Source organism: Falco peregrinus, chromosome 2 (genome assembly GCF_023634155.1).
Source record: "Falco peregrinus isolate bFalPer1 chromosome 2, bFalPer1.pri, whole genome shotgun sequence".
NCBI classification, from domain to species: domain Eukaryota; kingdom Metazoa; phylum Chordata; class Aves; order Falconiformes; family Falconidae; genus Falco; species Falco peregrinus.
The window spans coordinates 102,054,791-102,080,578 of NC_073722.1; the positions used below are offsets into that span (position 1 = coordinate 102,054,791).

General features: G+C 45.4%; 1 protein-coding gene across 1 annotated transcript in view; it reads right to left on the reverse strand.

The window, feature by feature from the left end:
• Positions 1-25,788, reverse strand: part of GALNT17 (polypeptide N-acetylgalactosaminyltransferase 17) — a 213,574-nt gene that overhangs the window by 156,775 nt on the left and 31,011 nt on the right. Inside the window, exon 2 of the mRNA XM_005236543.4 lies at positions 2,207-2,390. Coding sequence (XP_005236600.1) covers positions 2,207-2,390 — 184 coding nt within the window. The remainder of the gene's footprint in view (positions 1-2,206; positions 2,391-25,788) is intronic.

Below are 25,788 nucleotides of genomic sequence, written 5' to 3' on the forward strand. Positions count from 1 at the left end.
TACAAAATATGCCAGATTTCCCCTAAACTCCCCTTCGCTTTGGCCGCAGCCACAAAAAAAGGGGGCAGGAAAAGGACAAAGAGGTCTGATCCAGCATAGCTCAGCACTCAGGAGAGTGACACTTGACCATATTAATCTTTCTTTTTAAAAAGAGAAGACTAAAAGGAAAGAATACATGAGCAACAGTGGCTGCTAGGAACAGTTCAAGTCCATCAGCATTCTGGATGCTGAACAGTCTTCAGTTGAACCAAACAGGCTTCACTATTATATTTAAAACTAATACATGCTTTGTAATGCTTATCAGCTGGAGGGTTTTCAACAGTTTTTCCCCACTAATGCAGCAATTTCAAAACCATTCAGGCTAATTTCCTTTGACTTGAATCCATTTTAATCAGAGACCAGGATACTTGACTTAAATGGTTTGTATTAAACCCTTCATAAAATCAGCCATAAAATTGCATGCACAAAATAGCGAATGATCTTGAAGTCAGTAGAAAAAGCCGAAACTTTTCAAATCCTCCATCAAACTCAAGCCTATTTCACAACCAGACCAACTGCTCTCTTACAATACCGAGACAATTGATCCCTAAAAAAAAAAAAAAAGCAGCAATAACCAAAACATGTTACATGCTCCTGAAGTTTTTTATCTAGATAAAAGGCACTAAGTTATGCAGCTGCAGTCAGTGCCCACAAATTCTCTCTCCAAAGTATTAGCCCAGCTCCAAAATGGTGCATTTTTAATAAATTGCTGTGTCTGCTCCATCCTCTCCACCATCCTCCCATGAAATGATGGATAGTGGCACTGAGGAAGAATAAGTGCAAACCTAAAAATGTCAGAATTAATCCTTCTCTTCCCCCCAAGATCTGAGAAAACATTACTTCTCAAATTAATTCTCACAAAGTAATGCTGGCTCTGCTAGAAGTCAGAGTTCTGGATGAGAAATGAAAATAAGAAGCTCAGGCTCAGGTAACTGCTAGAGAAGGTCTCACTTCAAGGATTTGTCATTGTAGCGGGATTTGCATATCATCTAGCCAAAGGTGCAATTTGTACCTGCAATTCATTCTGTCCAGACAAACTGCAGCAGCAGAATTGGAGGCTGGGCCGCCATTCCTTTGAAAACTCATCCAAATATTTCTGTTGTCAGTGGCTGACAGCCTTGGAAACTCTGAGTGGCTGCTTGAAATTCATGCAGCATGCAAAGAAGTGAAGAAACAAAAGCTCTCCATGCTCTCACATCCTTAACAATTTGCCAGTACGCTGGAGACAAGTAGCTGCATCCCCCTGCTGCATGATTTTCAGTCGTTTGCAGATGCCAAGCAATGGCTTTGTCACTGCCCTGATGACACAGGCATCGGACACGTATCCTTTCAGAATCTAAATCTCTCTCAGCTCATTTTTTTATCAGGGATTTCACTCCAGGCCTGGACAAACTGACACCTTCCTATTTTGAGGAACACTCCACTGGCCATATCTAAAATTAACTTTTATAAAGATAAACTTAAGGCATGTCTTTTCTCATACTCCGAACAAAATGATGTGGCACCGCATTTAAAGTCTGTTCTTCTGTGGTGCTTAGCAGGTAAACATCACCACCACAATCATCTTAAAAGGTGATTCTGGAACCAGCAGAGGAAGGATATTGGCACCTGAGCCATTCGACTCCCACCAAAGGCATCTGCACAGGTCCCCAACAGGAACCCCACAGCAGCATCCCAGGAGGAGGACCGTGCTGGGAGAAGCTGGAGGGCAGCCGGACAGCCCCGGAGGTCTTGCAGGGACACGAAGGAGCTGACAAGGGGGGAGAGAGGGAGAAGCTTTGCACATATTTACAGGATAATTAACACCGAAGGCCAATAGCTCAGTGAACAGCCCTTTGCTGATGAAAGCAGATGCCAGCTTCTGATCGCATTACTACCACCCAAAATAATGTATTGCTTTAGGAAAATAAACAGCAAGAGAGAGAAGAGTGGGAAGAAATGCTCTTCCTGCCCCCCCCCCTCCCCCCCCCCCCCAATAAATCAGCTTTATGAACTGTTCTCAGTTTCAGCCAAACTACATCGGTGGCTCATTACTGAGCATGGTCCTGCGAACGATAAGGAGGGAAAAGCGAACAGTATCACATGAGAATATAAAAGCAACCATCACTCCTGGCTCTCGGATGACGCTTCAACATGCGCACCCCTTCCAGGAGCAACAGGTACTTACTTGGTTGGACGATAATCTGGTATGGAGCGATCCAGTGAAATTTTCTCACTGAGGTAGGAGTTGTAGCCATATTTCTCATGTGGTCCCTTTGCTTTTTCCTCCTCCTCAGGGGACAGGGTGGCTGGAAGCCCACCTTTACCACGTCCACCATAGCCTTCAATGAGACCAAGTGACTTGGACAGACCTCGAGAGAAAAAAAAACAGCAAACGCCATCACTTAAAATTCATCGCTGTTATTTCCAAGCTATCAAAAAAACCAAAAATCTGAAAATTCAGGGTCTTCTGTTTTGGTTTTCTGAAACCAATTCAAATTTTAGTTCTTTGGCCCAATGCTTGAAGAAAAATGAGTTAAGTCTTGAAATTCCTCATGGCTCAGGCACACTGTTCCTGACAGCTCTGCCACCAGCTTGCAACTGATAACCTCTCCCAGACAGTTGTGCATTTATTTAGCTTTTAAGAAGGTCATTTAGGCATCCTTCCCACCCTCAGAGAGGTAATTACACATAAAGTTAGATGTTCCCAGAAAAAGGATAAGTTGAACCAGAATAAAAATAAAATAGGGTTGGTTAACTGCCAGCTGAACAAATTTTTGCTCAGTATGAACAGGGAACAACATACAAATATTATGGATTTAAAACCAATTTCCCCTCAAAGCTTTCTTCTTATCTTTTTAAGTATAGCATTCCCAGACCTTTATCAAGGGGAATTATTTATTTATATCTGCATAGCTGAAGGAAACAGGCAAAGTTCAAAACAAGCAGCACAAAAAGAGCTATATTGATGATTTGGTGGTGATTGTAGGAACCCAAGTTCATACTGATATTATTTGTTATACAGGACACTTGAAATTTTAATGTTTTTCATTAGCAGAGACTCACACTCTTTCACAGAAACAACAGCAACAAAAAGATGGATGTTTTGGGTTTGGTTTTCAGTTTTAAAGAAGACACCAGGGTATAATCCCCTTTGTTTAATGGCAGAGCCCTGACTCTGAAAGCAGAACGGACCATCATCTCCACTGCTGCTTCAGAAGGGACAATGACCTCGAGGTCATGCACGATGAGTGTGGTCCAGCCCCCAAACCCACCACTTATTTCCACTGCCCTGGACAAAGCACTGTCTGCCCATCTAGCAAAACAGATTTAAACAGCCTTTCCATCAAAAAGTAGCATTGCGTGGCAGTAAGGAAATCATCGGTGAATGTACATCACAGTTTGAAGCACATGAATAGGAATTATCATTATTATTATTCCTTCTGACAAGGAACCTCTAAACAGCCTTCCCTGCTAGGGAGCTTGTGGTGATGGAGCCCCTCTGACCACACTGGGTTTGGTCAGATTTTATCTGAGGACAATAATAACAAATTAACTGCCAGGAGCAGCTGGCTGGGATGCGGGGATGGATTAGCCATCCAAGCAGCCTTTTTCCATCCCTAGGCTCTGCAACAGCCAGAGGAGCAAGTCAAAGATGGGAAAGCTGAACCTTTCTGGCCTGCAGAAGGCCAGATCACTCTGGGAACCCCCTAGCCCCAAAAGGCTGGAGGGACATGGGTCAGCGTTCAGCTTGCTTATGGAGAGAAGATACACCAATTTCATTGCAGACATAGGCTCCAACAGAATTACAACAGTATTTTTAAAAAAAAAAAATTCTCATGGAGAGACAATTCTTCTCAAAATGTCTATTCCTTTATCAAAATCAGACCTTTCTACCCCAGACCAGTGCAGCTGTTGATGCATATATTTCCTTTAGGGTACCCTAGATCGTGCCGCTTGTTACCCAGAAAGGCAACAGCTTCCTCAGTTCATGAGCTGAGGGGTTTGTACCCCTATAACAGACACATTCTAACAGAAATTCACTTCCTAATTTTAATTCCTTCTTCACCTTCCCCATGAAATGTTTCCACCAAAATCCGTACCACATGCGTACTGTCTGCCAGTGCTAGTTCTCAGCCAGACACACGGTGCCGCAGAGCTACGAGCTCCTCCTGCAGCATGGAGCACGCTCACACCTCTACCATAGGCACCCTCAGGATCTACCAGTTTGCTTTTAAAGCTTCATTTTCCCTTTCTTCCTTCATTTTAACACATTTCTCACTTCCCCAGTGCTTTTGCTATTGCTGCTTTGAATCTACACATCTGTCAGAAGGGCTGAAGTGGGAAGTTTCTGAGCTGGGTTAGGGCTGGCAGAGGCTCTGCGGACCGCGGACCTTGGTGCTGGGCAGCAGCACCTGGGTGTCCTGCTCAGTGGGGTACCCAAACCACCGACATCACGGCACCTTGCTCCATTTAAAGCAGGTTTAAAAACCACAAGCTCGGGTTATTACCAGCAGGCTGTGACTGCGTAACTCAGACAGCCGAAGCAGCACCTTCTCCCAGAGCTCCGCACTTGAAGTCAACAGGGAAGGACTGGTCCCTCCAAGGCTCGTTCATCCACCACAGGGTCTGAATCTGTCTCTTACCTCTGCCTCAGCTACGGTAACTGGGCTCCCAGCTACAGCATCTCGATAAAGTACCTGCAACTAGAGATGAGGAATCCAGCTCTCCATGTTCAAACTACCCACAACTACAGGAATGAGCTACACCAGCCTCTTCCACGCTGCTCAGCCTGCTGAACCTGAGCTGGTATTAGCAGCAGCCAGAGATACTGGGAGCAAGGATGTATCTGCCAAGCAATTCAGCTGGCTGCACTGAAATTGCAGACTGGGTGTACTCTGCAGCCAAACCTCCAACCCTCATCCACCAGCAAGGCAGACTGGGGAGAGCAGGCTGCGAGCTGCCAGCCGGCACAAGGACATCTTTACTCGCCCATCTGTGGTCTTATTACGGAACAGAGATACACAAGGGGGTGGTGCACACACCGTCTCTCCCAAAATACAGTCACGACATGGGCAGAGCCAACAGGGACCCATCTGTGCCCCCAGTGCCCTTGGCTGTCGCAAGGTAGCAGCTCTGCTGTGACAAGGCAAAATGAAGATCCTGCTGAAACGAAGCCTCTCTGTTGACCACAGAAGCACCAGAGAAATGCCAAGGCATGACTTACATTCAGCAGATCTGACTGAAAAGCTTTTAATGCCATTAGCTGCTTTATTCCAAGACCATAAACACGACAACTAGGCACACACAAACACACCCCAGGACGCACTTCTCTCTCCTCACCGAGTACACTCCCTTATTTCTGCATATGAACTTCTCGGTCCCCCTACTACGATAGACGCTCTCTCAGTAAGTACCTATCAATCCGTGTCATTTACCCAAAGGAATCTGTGAAGGTGATGGATCCATAGGTGCTGGGCAGGGCACTACCGTGAAACCATCACCCTCGCGTTTGGTGCCAGCCAGGCCAGCAAACACACCCGCAGGGCCAGTCACAGAGACCTCGAGCACCCCCAGGTGCGATGTGACACGGACGATCTCCGTGTCTGACCCCGTGCTGGTTAAACATTTCATCCTCCAGCTTGGGCTGTCAGAAGAGTTCATCTGTGCAGCCGGGGTGTCACTTTGGTGTACAGCACTTGGAAGCAAGATTCAAGTAATGTTTGGCAAGAAAGATAATTCATGCCAAACAGAAGAGGAAGAAATCTGCTTCCAGCTGGCTGAAAGATGCCTCAGGAGAAGCAGGACTGAAAACAAACGGTTACAGCAGACTCTCGCCCAGTCAGTTCGTTCATCCATTTCCTTTTATTTGCCCCAATTTAGGGCTGTACAAAAAAAAGGATGCATTTCCTTAAGTTTGAGATGCCTTTGCTATAGCTTCAGAAAATACCCCCAGCCCGGCCCCTGTGGTCCCTTCAGCCAGGCAGGAACCCAAGGGAAGCTCCTGCTCAGCAGGGAGGTCCCGGGGCTTCACGTTAACCCCCGTTTGGGGGCACAGAGACACCCACACACTTCCCAAGCCTAAGTAAGGGCTCACCTGATCATCTCCCAGTCCCTGCAGCGGGGCCCTGGCCCACGGCATGAGCAGAAAGCTACAGCCTGCAGGTTTCCAGAGACAGCACATACAGGCTTCCCTTCATCTTCTGTCTGCCCTCCACAGCCTGCAGGGAAATGCCATTTGGGTCTCAAAGGACAAGCAATCTCTCATATTGTGTCCACTGCAAATGAATGATTAAGTGCCTCCGGTGGCGCAGGAGCAGAAAGGGGACATCCCCTCTGAAGCCACTGGTTCCCCGCCACAACCATCCAGGGCTGGTTTCCAGCAGAGCCTTCTGCTGTGGCCTCTTACTAGGATGTGCTTGTAGCATCTTCACATCTTGAAACCTCTGGCCCTTTTCCAAACTTGCTCAAAATTGGTGCAGAAGAGCCAGAAGTTACACACAGAGACACACCAAGCAAGGAAGAGCACGAGCATGACCCCATCAGCTTGTTTCCTTAAAGAATGAGGCTAAAAAATGAAGAGTCAGAAGTGTTCCCAGGTCACAGACCAAATCCTTTCTCATTCTGGGCAGGCACCAAAGCAGCAGCGCCGAACCGCTGCCAAAGCAGCCTCTCCTGATGCCTGCTCCAGCCTATCTACCGCAATCAACAGCACTAATCCCCAACACAAAAAGCTTGTTCTTTGGAGTGAATTCACTCCCCGGTGAATTTTTCAAGCTCATGAGATGGTAATCGGCTGCATCAAGATTAGATGTTCAGTGTAGATCAGAGTTCTGAACATTTTGGAGCTTTGCTCATACTTAAACCACATTACCCAACAAGTACCTTAGAAAAGAAACGAGGAATTTTTTTAAATTTTTTTCAGAATCTCCTACCACATCTGAACTTTGGGACAAAAGGAGGATTTTGCTCTTTATATTGCAGGAAAAGAAAGAAAAAAAAGCCACCACCTAGAGCTGCTAAGATCTGAGCCACTCCTGCTGAAATGGCCAGACAACAGATCCCCTGGGGACCCAAAAAGAGTTGGTTTTCTTCAAGATGATAAAAAAATTTAATCTCTACAGCAAAAGTATTCCCAGGCTGAGTACGGTTATAGTAAATATATTAGTCTCTCCTTAAACTGGCAGTATAATTCTTGAGGAGACAGGAGTTTTCTAGGGTAGAGAAAACCTTTGGTAAAATACGATATAACGGGATACACAGCCTTCATTTCTACAGCACCAGCCAAACAGGCTCCCAGGCAGCAGGCGTGGTGGAAAAGATTTCTGCTGCTACATGTCAGCCCAGATGAAGGACAGCATCAACCCCACCGCGACAAACCTCGGCCAGAGAAACCTCTAAGGCCAGGGAAGAGCATCTGGAATTGAAAGGCGTTTCTGAGAAACAGGGGTCCTGAGCCTTAACACCGAGGGAGGAGGAGGGAAAAGAACAGGAAGAAATAATATAGAAAAGATTTCTGGAAAAGCAGATGTTTTAATCGCATCCTTATTTGTTCATGTCACCCTGCTGCACGAGTTAGAGTACGTAGGGCTCGGATTGAAAGGCAGATTGCTACAGGGAAGAGGAACACAAAGGCTTCCTTCTCGAGAATAAATAATCAACACTGAAACGGTATTGAAAAATAAGGGAAGCATAAAGAGAAAATTAAAGTAGATTTCTTTGAAAAGTACAGCTCTTACTAAGCTAAGCACCAGGGATCTCCCAGCCCAAACGGCTCTTCTAGGGATGTGTGCTGCTTGCTGCACTTCAGCCAGAGATTTCAAGGCTAACGTGAAATATCTGACTCAGGGAAAAAAAAAACCAAAACCGATGAAGTAAATGAGCCTAATACATGCCGTGTGTTATGCTGCAGACATCGCCTCTGCGCGACCTCGCAGTGAAGATGGAAAGAGAGGATACAACAGCCAGGCTTTTAGGAGTATTTTATGAGAAACTAGAATAGATACCGAAGGGCGAAATGCCATAGGTAACGCTAGAAATTATGGAAAACTGCTGAAGTTTTTAGTGTTGTCCTGCTGATTGCTGCAAATACAGACTATTAAAGGGAGGACTCATTAACGAAAAGGGCAATTAGCAGACTAAGAGGCACCAATTTTCCTTTGCAGCTTTGGTGGAATCGAGACCTGGGATTTTCTCTTTTCTCCCTGCAGCATCTTTTACACAATTTTTACCCAGTCTCTGCTCAGACCTTTTGTTTGTTAGACTAAACAGTGCAAGTTCCTCTGACTACAGGTTTACACCTATGCAACATGCAACCACGCACTGTTCAAGAGCTATGGAAATCGTCTCGGAACTACCTAATGGAACCGGCTCTGGCAGCTTCCTTTGCTCCCGCTGCCTCCCCAGGCATCCTTACACTCTTGCAAAGGAAACCAGAAATAGTGGTAAAGGGATTAGAAGAAAAAGAGATCACTTTCTTTGGCTAAAAAGAAAACTAAGCCAAATATTTTTTATTATTATTGTTAACTTAAATACTAGAATCCAGTGGAAAATATACAATTTCATTCAGTGTACATGCTAGGTATGTTTTTCACAGGGCTGATCACTTATCAAAAGCCAGTATGTCCCCAAAACCAGGTGCTGCAGCGGGCTTCCAACAAACCCCCCTTACTAAAGGATTAATGCCACCACCTTCCATTGGGACAGTACTTTCCCAGTGCACTTTTAGCTGACCTGAACACCTCCTTCTCTGCAAGGATCCAGCAGAGCTGTTTGCTGTCCTTTGCCATGCAAAGGATTTGTTGGTTCAAAATACTGCAACTGGCAACAGGTGATTTCAAGAAAGTTTCACGCCTCTGGCTTCACGCTGAATGCCAGATGTGAACTCAAAAAAAGCAGCAGACGAATGCTGCTGCGCCCATGCTTGGCAAGCAGGGGATTTAGCCAGGCACAGACCAACTGACAATAGAGCATATTTCACCTGTAACCCAACATATTTCATCTCTAAAAAAAGCTCCTGTGTATGTAAAATGATTTGAATAATTCTCACTAAGATGAATTTGTCCAACAGACCATTAAGATTTCACTGAAATACTTGTGACAGGTGGGTGTGCGAGAATTGTACGCGTTTTCCTGCAGCCCAGCCAGGCAAGGACCAAAACAGGCTGCCCAGGATGGGCAGAACTCCTCAGTATTAAATATATTTAAGGATAGATTAGATGAACACCTGTGTCAAGGATGATTTAAGCACAGCTGCGCTTACACCGTTATCAGAACAGTCAGACAACATCAAGGCTTCTTCCTACCTTGCACTCTATGGAAAGGATGGGAGAAGAGAACAGGCAAACTGCATGGAGTCTGAAGACTCATTTGAAGTGTTTTAACATAAATATACACTTATACACATATATATGTACATACATACACACACATATTCAGAACTGAAGTTTTCTTATCTATATGGAAATACAGAGAAATTACCTTCGGAGCCAGAGGGAGGATCAGCACATTGCAAGGAGAACACAGACAGCAGGAGAATTTCAAAGCCAGTCTCACCCCGTTTAGGCCATTACACCACCAAGTTCTGGTTCCAAGTGATAATTTCCCGATCAAAATTCACCTCAGGCACAAAATAACAGAAGGCCTACAACTGGCTGAAGCTGTTTAGTTTGCAGGAATTATTCAGTTAATTCTAAGACCTGGAACTAGTAGAAAAGCTTGGACGTAGATCTATGCTCCCCAAAAGTCTGAAGATGTTAGCATCTACCATTCTGCTTCATATTTCTAGAATAACTTGCGGAAAAAAAGACAGGATGGAGCAACAGAACTGGTTTAGAGTCAAAAAAACGTAGGCTAGGAAAAGCTCTTTGCAGCTCAGCAGGGAGAACAGGCAGTGCTTCAATGGGAGTCTTAATGTATAGACATCTCGTTCAGATACAAAAGACTGAAGGTGATTTATATCCCAGGGAAAACCCTGGACACATGCAAAGCATTCCTGGCAATTTAATTAGAGCAACGCTCTTCCCAAGCGTGCACCGACAAAAGACCCCGGGAGATGCCCTGCTGCTGGGAGCTCCCCCTTTCAAATAAGAAATTATAATCAAGAGGCTGATGGCTTACATTTGTGAAAGGTTTGTCTCAAAATGACCAATTACACCCTGCCACCCTCAGCAGGGAACAGACACGGCTCCCCCGTGCTCTGCCCCCCTTCACCACGGTGTTCAGCAGCTGGTGTCTGCACCCCACAGCACCCCTGCATCAACCGAGGGAGAAGGGACCCTGGTGACTGCTACGCAGTGCATTGTGCTTCTGGGGATGAAATATGCTGTCATGAGCCACATCGTTACACCAGCGGGTGCAAGACACATGCGTTGTAAAGACAAATATATATATATATGTATTTCGCAGGCAAGGCACTGATGTATTTGAGGCAGTTGCCAAGTAATGGAGTGACATATGCAGCACCAGCAGCTGACTTGCAATTCCAGACAGTAGACTTGGATCTGCGAGGGGGATGGATGAAGTCTATTTGCAGAAAAGGTAATGAATGTGTTGTAGCAATCCCACATGCACGTTACAACACAAATAGAAATCTGTATCTCTGACTAACATATGGGACCATCATATTCTGGAAATACCTGTGTTATCGAGTGCAGAGAAGGAGGGAAGCAAAAGGTAGTAGATCGCAATGCATAACGAAAAGGAAAATTGGGTTCCAAAATATCACTAAGATAATTTATCGAGATGGCTGACTCCAGGCACACTGCATCCACGTTCAAGATGTTGAACTCGAGAGATCACTTTATTAAGCCCTGCCTAAGACCTGCTTTCAAGGATTCAATCTTGCTGGGACTTGCTGGGACTCAGGCACAATCATTTCCCCACCAACACACAGCAACATATTTCCATGAAGTGTTTAGAACAGTCTGAAGCCATCTTCACACTGTTATTTTATATTGGCATAAAACATCACGAAGAACTGTCATGCCCAGGTAACAGTAAGAAAGCAAATATTCTCAGAGAGGGTAGAGGGAAAATAATCTATAGAACATCCAGCATGACCAGATACAAGCAACGAGACCTAACTGGAGAGAGAACAGATGCCCAACAGAGCAGAGCAGGTCTGCCCCAGCGCAGCCCAGCATCCCGGGACACGCAGCTGGACTCAGAGGCAATACAGCTAGATCCGTATGGCTGAAACGCACCCTCATGGTGAGGCACTCCAGCATCAGTGATCCAGGTTCAATTTCTTTCAAGGATCCTTACCTCCACCAGTGGTCACTTAAGTGGCTGCCAACAAGATGCTCCATAAGCATCTCCCACCAGGCCTGTCTGGCCTTTTTCCCCTCTTAAGACCAGACTCATCCCACACGAGCAGGGCTGGCTGCTCCACCACCTGGAGCATACACCTGCCATACACCTGGGAGCCACCTGCTGAGGCTCCAGGGCCAGTGGTGGGCTCCGGGGCCAGCGGGGGGCTCCAGGGCCAGTGGGGGACTCTGGGCACGCAGCTGCTGCTGTGGGTGCTCTGAGAGAGGGGGATGCTCTGTACAGGAGCAAAACATCACAGCTTCTCTTCACGTTGACAGCAGCAAGGTTAAAGAGCAAGACTAAAAGCTTTGTCCAGCAATACATCTGCTACGAGGTAACATACAGCCATCTAAAAACTGATGAAGTATCATAAGAAGTGTCTGTATTAGTGGCGTACCAACGTAATATAACACAAACCATGGCAGGACTTCACATTAAACATCTGACATTGTTCCAGTAACTTTGAAGATCAATTCAGGGTGCGTCACCATTCAAAAGAAAGCCAAGGTCCCTGGTCCACGCACCTGATGGGGTATTGATTCAGCAAACACCTAAGCGCCAGCTCTGCACTTGATGGACCTTCCCGAAGCACCCGAGCTGTTCCCACACACACTGACTCCGTCCCTACCAGATAGCTCAGGGCCCAGGAGCTTGAATGAGAAAGGCCAAGGGCAAAAGCAATCGTGCATATTTATGCTGGTCAGCCATGAGCCCGTTTGGGTGATGAATTAAACAATTGTCTGCAGCTTTATTTTTAGAAGGTAGGCTGCAATTCAAGCAAGTAAAACTATCTTCCTTTCCTGTTTGAGTAGCCTGGAAATCAGTCTGGCAAGACACGTGCCTATGTGCAAGACCGGCTCAGAGAAGATGGCAGGCGCAGCAATTCTGCCCGGAGAAGTTCTAGATGCTCCATCACTGAAAGCGTTCAAGGTCAGGTTGGATGGGGCTTTGAGCAACCGCTGGAACTAGATGATCATTAATCCAACACAAACCGCTCCATGATTCTGTAAGTCTGCACTGAGATCTCCTCATTTGAGATCCAGCCCAAGCATCAGAAAGCACAAAGGCAAATTAGGATATATTGCTCATTATAACCTCTTCTTTAGTACAGGCAGTTTAAGAAGTTCCCAAACTCTTTCTGTCCTCAGCAGCAAAACACCGCCCCTCTTGTTTGCACCGATGCAGTGACTTGTGGGGCCATTCTGCAAACTATTTATCCCCAGGTAGTTGCTCCTTCCAGCCACTGCCAGAAACCCAGGGTCAGACCAATGGTTGTTTGACTCCACATTGCTGTGTTCATGCTCCAGTGTAAAATTTAACTTCTTTAGGTAATGCAGTCCATTCCCACCCCCACCACAGTTCTTTTGCATCCAGGCAGAGCTGCCACTTGGGCACACTACAGGGATGCTGAGCTTCAGTGCCAGCACAGGACTACACAGCCCAAGGTGGGGAAACAAGAATTTCTTAAAACCACCTTGCCCCCAGAGAAACCATGACTAGAGTTACACCAGCAGGGACAGGACTGCCCCAGGAACAGGAGCAGAACCACAGGAACAAGTGTGGAAACAGGAAGAGAACAGAACCTACAAAACCACAAGCCAACGTTGTGTAAACCCCATTCAAAGGTTAAAAATAATGTTTTGCACTTTTATTTTCAAAAGGAATCTGTTATTTCCAGATTGTGTTTCTATAACAAGCTGTTAGTGTTTATGGTTTCTTTTAATGCATATTCTTGTTTTCCTTTTCGTAAAACATTTCCTCTCTCTATAGATTAGCCTGTTGGAAAGGCATAAAATGTTGCAATTTGGTAAGAAAAGAAAAGAAGAGATACCACACTATAACTATAGTGCAGATATCATAAACACAGAGCTGGCTACTCCGCTCTGGGCTGTACGGTTACGTGACAGGTTACACGTTCAGCACACGGGCTGTGTACACGGCACCTCCTCTGCGGAGCTACCGGGAGCCAGGGAACGGGAAACGGCAGAAAACTGGAGACGGTCACCAAAGTGCTGTACCAGGTCAGGCTCTAAAACCTTACAGAGGTTGACCAGGGCAACCAAGAGCTCCCTCCTCCTCCCCTCGCTCCCACACCTGAAGCGTGGGAGGCAAAGGAGGCGAGCACGGGTGGTATTTTTAACCCATGGCCCCAAGCAGAGCCACACCACTAAGACAAGATGCTAAAAACGTTGGGAATCAGTGGACAGAAAGAAAAAAGGGCATGTGGGACTGTACCCTGAGAAATAGCACTTTTCAGAGGGGTCCTCAGTGGGCTTCCAAGTGTCTCTACCGGGGCCCTTCGATCCGTATTATTCCTCCCTGGACTACCCTAAACCCGCTCATTAAGCTACTCTTTAAAGACCAACACATTAGGGAAGGGATGAAATAGCCCACAATGGGCTTTCCCAAAAGATGAACGAACATTTGAAGCCAACATGTAAATATTATGTTAATGTAGCTGCAGAAAGGAAACTCAAGAGTTAAAACATGCATCTTAGCATGTGTGTACATGCTTCTTCCTGCTAACTGCATTTTACTGAGCTGAGGACCTACTAGTTACTTTTTAAGGTCAGGAAAGTCTGTTTTGCAGGGTTTTGCTTAGTGCACTTAATTCCTTTTATAATACTTGTTCTGGCTGTGCTCAGCTGCTATTCTCGCTCAGAGACTGAACCAATCTGTTGCTGGTTTACTGGCGTGCGTTCAGCACTCTCAGACGTGCGGGACACCCCAGAGAGCGCTTTTGCTCTTCAAATTTCTTCCCATCTGTCTGTGCTTTGCAAATAGGTCATAGAGGTGACACACCATGACTTGCAACATCTAAGGACAGAAATAAAGATGCTAATTTAGTTATCAGAGAGAAATTCTCCACTGCAATGCTTTTATTCTTGTACACATCTACATTCTCCAACCACATCCCTACATTCTCCAACCATATCCACTATTAAAGGATCCAAAATGTTTTATGTAATATATGTATTACTGTAATGAACATACGAGCACAATAGGTACCTCTTAAGATAAAAATCTGGAATTCATCTAGCACGTCTTGGTCTCTATATGGTGAAGGCAGAGCTCTGTTTAAGTTCAAGTACTTTGCTACCAAACCCAAGTTACTGAGCTTGGTCAAACTATTCAAGTGCTTAAGTAAAGCATAAGTGTAAATGCTTTGCCAGACAGGGGTCTCGAGGAAGGAGAACTGGAGCTTGCTCTCTACCATCAATGCAAATTTATGAATGGTTATGTCGTACAGCATTGGAAGCAATTCCTAAGAGGCCACAGATCTGTGACTATTTAACTTTGTGTTTCTATAGAGAGCCTCTGATGATAGGCACTAAGTACTTTAAAAACATAATTAACGCTCAGAGCACTCCTGAGAGGGAGCTAAATATATGACTCAGATTTTAAGCTACCTGAAGTAGGGCTGTCCTTGTTCTTTACATAAAACACTTGGTACAACAGGGTCTTGGTCCCGTTGTGTTTGGTGCTACAAGAGAACACAAGAGAAAATATACCTGACTGCTTTTCTAGATGGTCAAAGAAAACAAATTTGCCCAACCTAGCCTTAGCCTAAGCTAATTGGTCCAGACTTGTTGGGATGTACCTCACAACTGCTCAAACAGTGCGTTTTATCTTCTTCTTGCTCCTCCACCTATCTAGGGAGGAATGCAATTAACACCCACCTGGAAAAGCCTGCCCTCTTCACCCTTAAGCAGATTAAAGGACTTAAGGTGGGTGGGGTGGGGGTGGGGAAAGGTGGTTGTACAATACCCAGGGTCACCAACCTCATTTAGCAGCTCCTTGCCTTTCCAGTTCAGGAATCAGATTCCCAGTGGAAAATGCAGCTGCAATGGACATCGAGCTGCCAGATCCCCAGCCCCATCTTTTCACTGCTCAAGCAGGTCCTGGAAATGCTGTGGAAAAGGTGCCCTAAAAAGATGCTCTTTCTCAGGAAAGGAGAGTATTGCTTACAGTCTCCAAAATGGTTACAAAGCCAAAGCTCACAGCAAGGAATGAAAACCAGGCCTTACTGGGAGCTCAGGGTAGACAAAGGGAGCTTGGGACACAAGCTGCAAACCCCTTTCTCTAGCAGGACAGGGTCACAGTCTCCCCAGACTCACACGAGGGCTGAAAGGGATTGTTTCTTTTCCACCACTCTCTCCCAAAGCCATCCGTACAGGATCTGCTACCTTTTTCCTTCCCGTTCGCCATGACAAAGCCTCCCACACACCTCGAGTTTGCAGAGATTGCATTCTCCTTGGGGAAATTATTTATTTATGAGCAAAACACAGCACCCGCTTCAGATGCGGGTCAAGAGAAAAAACAGAAGCATTACATTCATTTCTCCATATTTACTTATTAAGGATATACCACCTTTTGACAACACCCGAGAGCAAGTTGGATCTACAATTCAAAGAGAATAAGAAATGTCAAGCAGGAAGCAAGGAAAGACAGACAGAGCAGGGGACTCGCTCTCCCAACTCATCTTTGGGGATTAAATTTTTAGTTTACAGTACACACTCTCAAAGTGGAACGTGGTAGACTGAAGTATTGTAAGCACTTGTTCTTCAGTGCTGCTTTTCCAGTGCAGTTTTCCATCATGCCAGATGTTCACATCTCTGCTTCCCTGCGACCACCAGGAACTGCTACGATCACCCTGCGCGCATGGTCCTCCTTCAGCCTCCATGGAAGTGGCTTTCCAGACCACAGCCCTGGATCCCCACCCACAACCCCTACCCTCTGCACCACCCAGCCCTTCCTTTCCCTTTTCCTACACTTTCCATACTACAATCCACCCCTCGGCTCAGGCACCTCACTCCTACACGTGTTCAAGGACCTCAGAAACACCCTCCAGTGAAACGAGAATGCTGAAGCACCTTCTTTCTACCAGAGAGGGGAATATTGGTGTTTGTTACTACTAAAGCATCTAGTGGCTGACAGCATTCATCCCTCTTTTCCTCAAAACTGATCCTTCTCACTTCAGTCTGCCACATGAGTTTACCCGCAGATAACGCCAGGGACCAAAACCCTTTCACCCTGTGTAACCACGCTAAGCATGATGCAGGCTGCTCTGGATTTATTCCTCTGGATACACCCTTACTCAGTTTTCAAAGTACTGATAGAAGCATATCACCATCAGAAATCCAGACTCCAAACTACCAAGGTGAACGTGCTCAGAGGCTGGTGCTGCTTTGGCATCAATCCACAATCCAGGTATGCACTTGGGCTTGAAACAAAGACTGCAGAACTCTGAAATGTGAAATGTGGAGTTTAACTTTGTAACTCTGTGAGAGCTTTCCCTGGAGGAAATGCAGAAAGAACCTGTGAATCCGACTGCTGGTGCCTTGCTGTGCTCCACATGAACTTAAAAGCAAGCCATTAGATTAATTTGCATGAGCAAAAGTAAGTTATATGCATCACAAACCAAAGTCATGATCCCTGGGTGGAAGGGCAGAAGGCTTGCAACCTGCATGACAGCACCTGAAGGCACTGCAATATTGGCAATTACTCTCCATACCACCTTCTACAGATTAAAACAAGCATCTGAACTACTGAACCTAAGTTGCTAATGGCTTCGTAGCAGTCTGGCTTCACGGGAGTCCTTCACCTTATTTCAGTAAGCCTTAAAACAGATACCTTTTTATCTGAAACTTACCAATTTGCTGAGGGTCACTACCATTTGGAGCTGCATACTTACTGAATCTCATTTCAGACGCAGGAAAAGTTTTCTCTGTGACACATCACCCCCATTACCTACTTGTACCTGCCATCGCTTCTCAAAGGTACAAACCTAGTTTTGGTACCAGGCAGGTAACTAGCAGTTTGCACCAGGTTTCTTCATATGTGCATGCAGATGCTCTACGCTCTGCACTGGGGGGAGGAGGCGAAAAAGGCACACAAAAACACAGCACAAAAATAATATCTCTGCTCTGAGTTTTTTGAGGTTTCATTCCAAACTGGCTATGGTTATGGGGCTGTCAAAAAAGGTAGTCTGAGGTACGAGAAAATAACTTGCTAAAAAAGCAAACAACAAAAAAAGATTCCTTTTTAAAAGGTCAGCTACCCAAGAGGATACATTTAGAAGGACAGCATTGCATTCTTTAGGCCAAATAATTTGTCGTATTTTCAATACAGGCACTCTGGTAAGAAACGTGGTGCTCACTTCAACTAGACCCGCCTCAAAAACCAATTGTTCCTGGGCCACGTCTTTTGAAGCAGAGAAACAGCACACGTGCCACACACCACCCCACACACCCCCCAAATACCCCCCACCCCCAGCACACGCCGACCCCCTGCACCCCCAAAGGGCACCCCCAGTGCTGCTCAGCGCCAGCCTGCTGCCCCCAGCAGGGGCTTCGGCAAATAAGGACAAAAATCAACATTTCTGGCTACAGTTCAACATCTCACCGTGGCTATTCTGCTCCTCTGTAATGGAGAGCCGAGATTAAAAACCGCCGGATAAGAATATCTGATAGACAAAAAAGATAATACACGTTTACTAATTTTCAAAAGGTCTTGGGGCAAATACTCCAAATTTTGCGCAGATTAATTAAAGCAATTAGTTAAGCCGTTAACTGTAAAGGTCTGTGGAGCAGTGTGTCATTTTACTGTTTATTTGTACTGAGCCTAACTCAACGAGATCTTGATACATGACTGGATTTCCTAAATGCTACCTAGGAGTAAGTAACTGATGACAACAATAAATGCAAAACATTTAAGGTGACTGCAAGACTCCAGGACGGAGGCGTTAATCAGCACAACTTTATCACCCTCAGTACGTGCCTCAGCACAGACCTGAACCTGGATGGAGGGCTCTGTCTGCTAGTGCGAAAGAAAAATAGATGGTAACCAGAAACTACACTGCATTCGAGACTGGAAACTGAACGGGATTTGCTTATTGTACTGGTTAGATTTCAGGGACTAAACAGAGTTTTACCAAATCTGCTTTATCTTTTGCAATGTCAAAACTCCCATCTCCAGCAAACACTGGCTGCCACTCTGCTGACTTATTTTTAAACACTTGTCTGTGTTTTATGAAATGAACATCCCTCCCCTCTCAAGGCTGGAGAGAAGAGCTGCATCTCATTCGGGAAAGCAGATCCCATCTGCTGACTGCTACTGGGCTACACAATGTAGGAGGGGAAGGAAAGGCAAGTGCCCCACGAATTACCAGCAGGAAACTTTTATTAGCATCTGAGGAGCAGCACATACCTTTTTCTTGGTTTCCAAGTCAGAGAAGCTCATGTAACTTCCTAGGGTGAGCCAACTGGACTTGGTGTTTGCAATCACAATTTTCTCTTATTCGTCAACATTAATGCCTATGAAATCCAACATTCCCAAGCATCACCTACCTCTTGCCTTACAGCAAGATCACAGGGCAATGAAATCACAAATAATTTCCAAATGCAGGGCTGTGTGTGGGCTCTCAGTCACGGAGGGCACCACAGCCCCTCGGGACCACCGGGGTCCGTGCCAAAGAGCTGCCTGCACAGGAAGGTCTATCCACAAAGCAGCAAGACAAATGCTTCCCATATGAACTCTGCAATAAATACAGGGCGACTGCAGACCTCATTCCGTAATTCCCCATACGTTACATGCCTGTAATTGTCTGCAGAAAGCAACTTGCTCTTTATGTTTAAAAAAAAAAACAACACTAAACCCCTGCTGTGCACGTTTCTGGCATTTATTAAAACTGCTTTTGTGAATTCTGCATTAGTCAAATGAAATACTAAACAGCTGCAAATCATTACACGTACAAAGTCTAATCCTATGATATCCTAGACTTAGTAATCAAGTACTATTTCCTACTACTAGCAACAGAAGAAATTCCGAGATTCCAGTAAAAGTTTTCAGGTAATCCCAGTTCATGGCCAAGAGAAAATTCAGTCACTTTTCTTCTTAGGCTTGATCCCATGTTCAGACTAACATAGTCACTGCTCCCCTGCCTAAATTAAGCAAAGCACATCATGCTTTCATCCACATGATTCGCTACTATGTTAAATTTAAATGAAATCCATACATTGGCATCATCCACCACATACCTCATGGCCCAAACCACCACCGAGAGCTCCACAAAGCTAATTTTACCCTCCTCCCAGCACACCGCTCTTTCAAGCAATCTGTTCCGTAAAGCCACACTGAAGTAACAACGTGCAGTTGCAACATCCTACCGCCAAAGGAGGAAGGGAAATAAATCCCTACTGACACCACATCAAGGTTTAGGTAGAGAAATCTGTTATTTGAGTGCAGCCAGCTGAGCTGATATCAGGTTCCTGGAAGAGCCCAAAGCTCTTTAGCAATCACTAAATTGCTAAAGGGATCAGGACCACAGATTTAAACTCTCTCCAAGTTCAATCACCGGCAACAGCATCACACAGACACCGGCGTGCTGCCAACTGGAGGGCTCTCTGACACCAGGGCATCCGCACTGCACCCTCTCGGTGCCTCCCGACCAGGCAACACCTAGGCTTAGTCCTGCTGAGCTGATAAACTAATTGTGTCAACTAACCAAAACACTAATATAAGGAGAGAAAAAAATAAAGAACAGCAGCAGGACAGTAAATGAAGATAGATGGGTCTGTATTAGCATGCAACTATTGAACTGCAGTGTTATCTAACACATTAGAGCTGTCTGCAGCTGCCTGGGAAAGAAGACAGCCTAATCACCCCTTTCTTTCCATCAGGACCACGCAGCGCTCCCGAAGGCACCTCTCTGAATCCCACCCAGCAGTCTGGGACCCTGAGGTTTCATTTAAACCCCGCAAAGAGCTGAGCGGCCTCAAAAGTCTTACACCGTAGTGGGTTAAGATTATTTTTAATTCTAAACCATTTGAGGTAAAGGTAGAGCAAGAATCTCCCCCTGCACCAGCAACGAGGTTAGAGGCAAGTAATCCATGACCTTTTTCTAGTAATTTCTGCACATCATGTTATCGCTACAGAAATACAGAGAAGCTGGTTAAAATGTTTTCAAATCAGACTCGCTAAGTTTACTTGTGCCTAAAAAAAAAAAAAAAAAAAAATCATCCACAGGCATACACATACACCAACTAACTATTCACCTCCAGGGCAAGTCTGGAGAATTCCAGCCTCAAAAGCCAAAGGTCTGGGAAGCTGTGGATGTCCCACCACAGCCACTCATGGGAACATTCAGGTTATGCACGTGCTGCCACTCCCCAGCAGATACCGCTTATTGCCATCCCACGTGCCATCAAACACAGCCCCAAAACCACGCACTTTCTGTCCCTTAACGGCTGCAGGAAGAGCACTCACGGGAACCAGGAGTATGTAGAGACACACGAAAGCCCCAGAGCCAACACTCACGTACGGAAGGCAGCCAGATGGAGAGGAGGGCAACAGAGATATAAAAAACAAGTGGAGGAACTGCAGATTTCTGGCATCTTTCTGTGCATCTGACTTCGGCTTGGATAGAAAACATTTTTAAGTGTTAAGATGCTGCAAAATGAAGGGTGTTGTTTAATCTCGGTGGCGACCATTCAACTGCAGGAAGAGGAGCTGCCCCCAGCCTGGTGTCACCACGCGTGTGCTCCTGCCGCCCCCCACACCACCAGACCCACAGCAGAGTGGAGACATGACAGCGCTGGGACTCAGATATTCGGTCCAGAATAAATAATGATAGTAATTAAAGGCAGGCAACGGCAAGAGTAGAGCTATTAATTCCTCTTTGCATTTGATTTTGGATTCTGCAGCTTTTGGTGGAGAGCAGGCGAGCCCTCCCAGCAGAGCTCCAGCGTGCCCTCCACAGCTCACTGGCACGTCCCCTGTTTCCACGCTATCTCAGCAGTAAGTTCAGTTGCAGACCGCTGGATTTTGTCTTCTGAGGCACAACTGTTTCGGATCTGACAATGCAAGTATCAATGCAACACAGCCAATGGCAAAGGAAGAACAGCCTTTGCTTTAAAATACATACAACTAAACGATACTTAAGCGGAATCAGAAGCAAAATGATTTCATAGGGCAAATTTTCCCATGGAAAAACTGCTCTTTTTCTAGTATCTGTTCTATTTTTCTATCTGCTGTTCTTCCAATACCTGTTTTTCTAATATTCTAATATTTATTTCCTAATACTTCTGTGCACCCCTTGAAAAATGAAACCATACAACAGATCTAGCTAGTGCTATGCAAGTGTGCTAGCACAAACACTAAATAAAATACCAATAGTATCACAGTACTGCCTTTCAAAGGCAGCAAGGCATGATTAAGATAAGAAAGGTGAACAATGTGCAGAGATTATAGAAAAGGCACTACAGAAGCAAGGCGGCATGTTTGCTGGAGCAGATCCAAGCAGCATTACCACATCCCCAGTTATCTCCCATGTCACTGCCCCGTCAGATTGCTGAAGCACATCACAACCTGTTACACACCCCAGCCTCATTCACAGCACGAGCTGCACGTTTCCAAACTGGTGTACATCAGCAAATTCATCGTCTTGGGAGCTCTTAACTCGTTTCCACTCCATCTTCTGTCGGTGCATGATGCTCGCACGTGCCACAGCAAACTGCAGAAGCTTAAGTCCTCAAAGCAACACATTTTCCTTCCCACTGAGGCAGCACAAATGTTTGTTACCTTGAACAGAGCTCACTGCACACAGCAAAAAGCCCAGTCGGACTGAATCATGCTGCATATAAAATATGTATACAGAGAACCAGCTGGTGGCTACAGGAGTTGACCAGGAAAAAAAAAAATTATCTGTCTCCCCACTTATTATCCATTTCTTTTACAGACTGGATGTTTCCAGCTGTGATAAAGAAATACAAAAAAATTCTCTGTCCTCTGGCCAAATGAAAGCTCTATTTTAGGCATCTGACACACAATTTGCATACCTTGTGAGATTTTCCAGACAAGCACCTACAACCAGGTGTCTAAGGGTATTTAGACTCCAATTTCCACCAATTTCATTACATGTTAAATCATATTGGAAATACAAATTATCTATGAGGGTCTGAGCCAATTGTCTTGCCTGAGGTCACAGGAGGCAGCTGGAAAGAGGCAGAACTGCAATTTGTCCAGCAACAAACTTAGCTAGAGATAATATTTCCTCCTGGTACATCAGGGACCTTGGGGACACAGAAGGAGATGCTTCGGACACCATCTGTGTCCCCATTCTCAGTGCAGTCCTGGCTGCTTCTGTAGCGCCTGACCCTTGCAGCTGTGGATGCATTTATCACGCCGGTGATGAATAAGGGCAGGAGACTCCTCCCGGCACGGCACAGCATCTTCCTTGCCATGGTGAAAAACCAGTTTCATTGCAAGGGCCCAGGCACAGCACCAGTGGTATTTCGGCTGCTGCTCACCCAGCACCTCCCGAGTGCACGATGTGACCATGCACCAAGGAACTCGTCCCAGGCTCACAGATGAAGGTCTGGGATCCTAAGTGCTGGTGCAACCCCTCATTTTCTCCCCGTGGCATCCCACAAGTGTGAGGGTGAGCAAGCACCTTAACCCACACCACCCTACACAACCTAAATGGGCAGGTCTGGAAAATACCCTCCAATGATAAAAACCAGACAACTCCGATGGACAAAGCGTGTCGCACCCTGCACTGGGGAGAAAAGAAACCCTGCCAGCCATGCCTACCCAACCCCGAGCTCAACTCTAAAGCTCTGTGACACACCCTTGGGCTTCTAAGAAACATTTGGGTTTGGGAGAAGGACTTCAAACACTCCAGACCACAGTTAAGTAGAGCTGAAGGGGCAGTTAAGTGCTTTTGGTAGCCTGATGGGGTTTTTTTATGCATGTGAACAGTCCCATTAAATTGTGGCTATTAACCAACTTCAAGCTAAAGATGTGCTTAAGTGGTTCTGGGTCTTAAAACACTTCTATAGGCCAATGAAACAGATTAATAGGGGGCAGATGCGTACAGGCAAGAAAGGAAGCCTGATGCCTGGCTAAAAGACATCCCCACGGTACCTGCTGCCATTTGTACCTGGAAAAAGACACCCACTCCCTTCAGCAAGGACTGACAATATTTTAGTGGGAGAGCACAGTCAGCCCAGCTTTGCTTAGTACTCACACCAAATTTACCTGGACACACGACCATGGCTGACATTGAAGGAAACTATCTGTGCTTAGCATCCTTGCAAACCGAGCCAAGAATCTAACTGCTGGCACGGAGATACCTGCAGCTTTGTGATAAATGGTGTCATAGTATCTTCTAGTCTGGAAATAGATCATCCACTTAATTTATATACCAAAGAGATGAATGCTAGAGGGGTTTAATAGTGCCCTTGATAATAGGACCTGTAATGGGTTTTAAAAGTGAATTTAAGTCTGAGGGAAGGTACTGCATGGACGCTCTTGGAAACCTAAATCCTGACGAGCACTGTCCCGGGAGCCATTTTCAGCGTGGAAGCAAGCACTTCAAAGAAGAGAGCTGTATAATTCATGGATGGGGGAGCAAAGCCAAGGCATGGGGGGCTGGTACATGCTTACCCCCAACTCACACGCAAAATGCTCACTTCTGTGGAAATGCTTCATTGCATCTACACTGTTTTCTGCTTCTGGTCAAAGGGAACAGGGAGATGAGTATGTCTCTGGAGGCACCAGTAAATTCCTTGAGGTCTGCAGTCTAAAAGGAAGCAAGGCTTTCACGTGGGCTACAGGAGACCCTCATGATCCAAGGTATCACCCTTGATCTTCTCTCCCCACTTTTCCTCTCTAACTTAACTAAAACTACTTTTCCCCACGCCCTGAGCTCCTGATGGATCCCATACATCCAGCAGACTTCCATGGGGACAGGAGCCACTGCACAGAGATCCTCTGCAGCACTACAGTCAGAAGCACTGGTCCAGCAACTATTTAAGTCTACTCATTTGTGCTTAACTTTAAAAACATGAGTATTCCCATGGCATGCAACACAGCATTTTCCTCTGGGCTTCAACTGAAAAAAAAACAAAACAAAAACAAAAACAAAACAAAACCACCAAACCCCAAAAAACAAAAAAACAGGGAACACTGATGCCTTGCTGTACAGCCATCAAGCACTTCCTTAACCTCAAACATGTAAGAAAGACCCAGGTTGAACACCAAACAGAAACAAGTAAGCAAGCAAAAACCTCAAACTGTAACAGGGTCAAATGAAAAAATGAGTAACAATTTAATAGGAAGGACAGCAAATGAAAAAATGTGGCTTTTACCAAGATATCATGGATAAGATGGAAAAGGTGGACAAGACAAAGGTACCCTCTTCAGTGACCACAGCTTGGAAATTGTGTTTTTGCTTCAGTATTCTGCACAAACCACAGCACCTCTGTCATATGGCCACCGATGTAATATGGTGCAAAAGCAGATATGAATATGCTTAAATAATTCAGGGCAAAAGTCTAAAGAATAGGGGCTGCCTTAGGTACTTCCTGACATTCATCTTCAAGACACAGAATAGGCCTAACAACTCATGACTGGTGTAGCTGAACTTATCAAATCTCCTTCTCTTCTCACACAGATCAATGTCATGGAAGATCCAGACCATCATGCGTCATTCCCCGCGCAGTGCAGGAGCCGTGTCGTTAGGAGGCTGTCAGCATCTCCCCGAACATCTGTACCTTCCAGCTGAAAAGAGGAACTTGCTCCAGGGTGAAACCTGACATACAAGCCTCTGCCCCTGAGCAACTGTTTTAAGAAAATGTATTAAGAGCCTCCTGCAGCAGAAAAGAGCAACAGGGAAAAAAAAAAATCTGAGACTATTATTAATTATAATTACTATAACCTTTGGTCTTGGTACAGTAAAACGCCCTTGCTTTCTGGGAGATACAAAACCCGTATGCCTCGGGCTGAGGCCAAGATTTTCAGTACTGGCTCCCTAAAGCTAGTAGGCTCTTCAAGCTAGGTCTTGAGATTAAAGAATGTATTTCCAAAGCCTTATATATAAGTTGAATGCTTTGATTTTTTTCCAAAGGCCGCTAGAATTGCCATCTTGCAGAAACTTATGTATCTTTTTATCTTAATACACTGCTGAGCAGCTCTACTGATGAACTTTATTTAAGCACATGCAACTGTCCAAAGCCTAACTTCTGTAAAAGACTCTTATTGACTTCTGAATAAAATTTGGTCTTCAGTCCAAACGGATTCCTTTGAAAATACTGCCTTTGAATCCTCCCGACGTCATCCAGTGCCATGCCCTTGAAAATCTCCTCCTCACACAGAAAGCAGGATTCAGAAGCGTTTGCTCTGGAAACCGTACCTGAAAGGCTGACACCATTCCTGCTCTAGTACGAGCTCTCTTACTCCTTGTGAGCCGCACTTTCGAGATCTTCGGGGGGTTTTGTTAGCAATATAAGCGAAGATTAAAACATTCACGATGAAAGAAGACTGGGCAACATGGAGATGCGAGACAGATTAAGGAGGTGAAAGAGATTTTTCCCTTGATGACTTTAATATAAATATTTTGTTTATGTTAATGCAATTATGTTAATATAAACAGTGCAACATTAGCATAGATGACAGCAC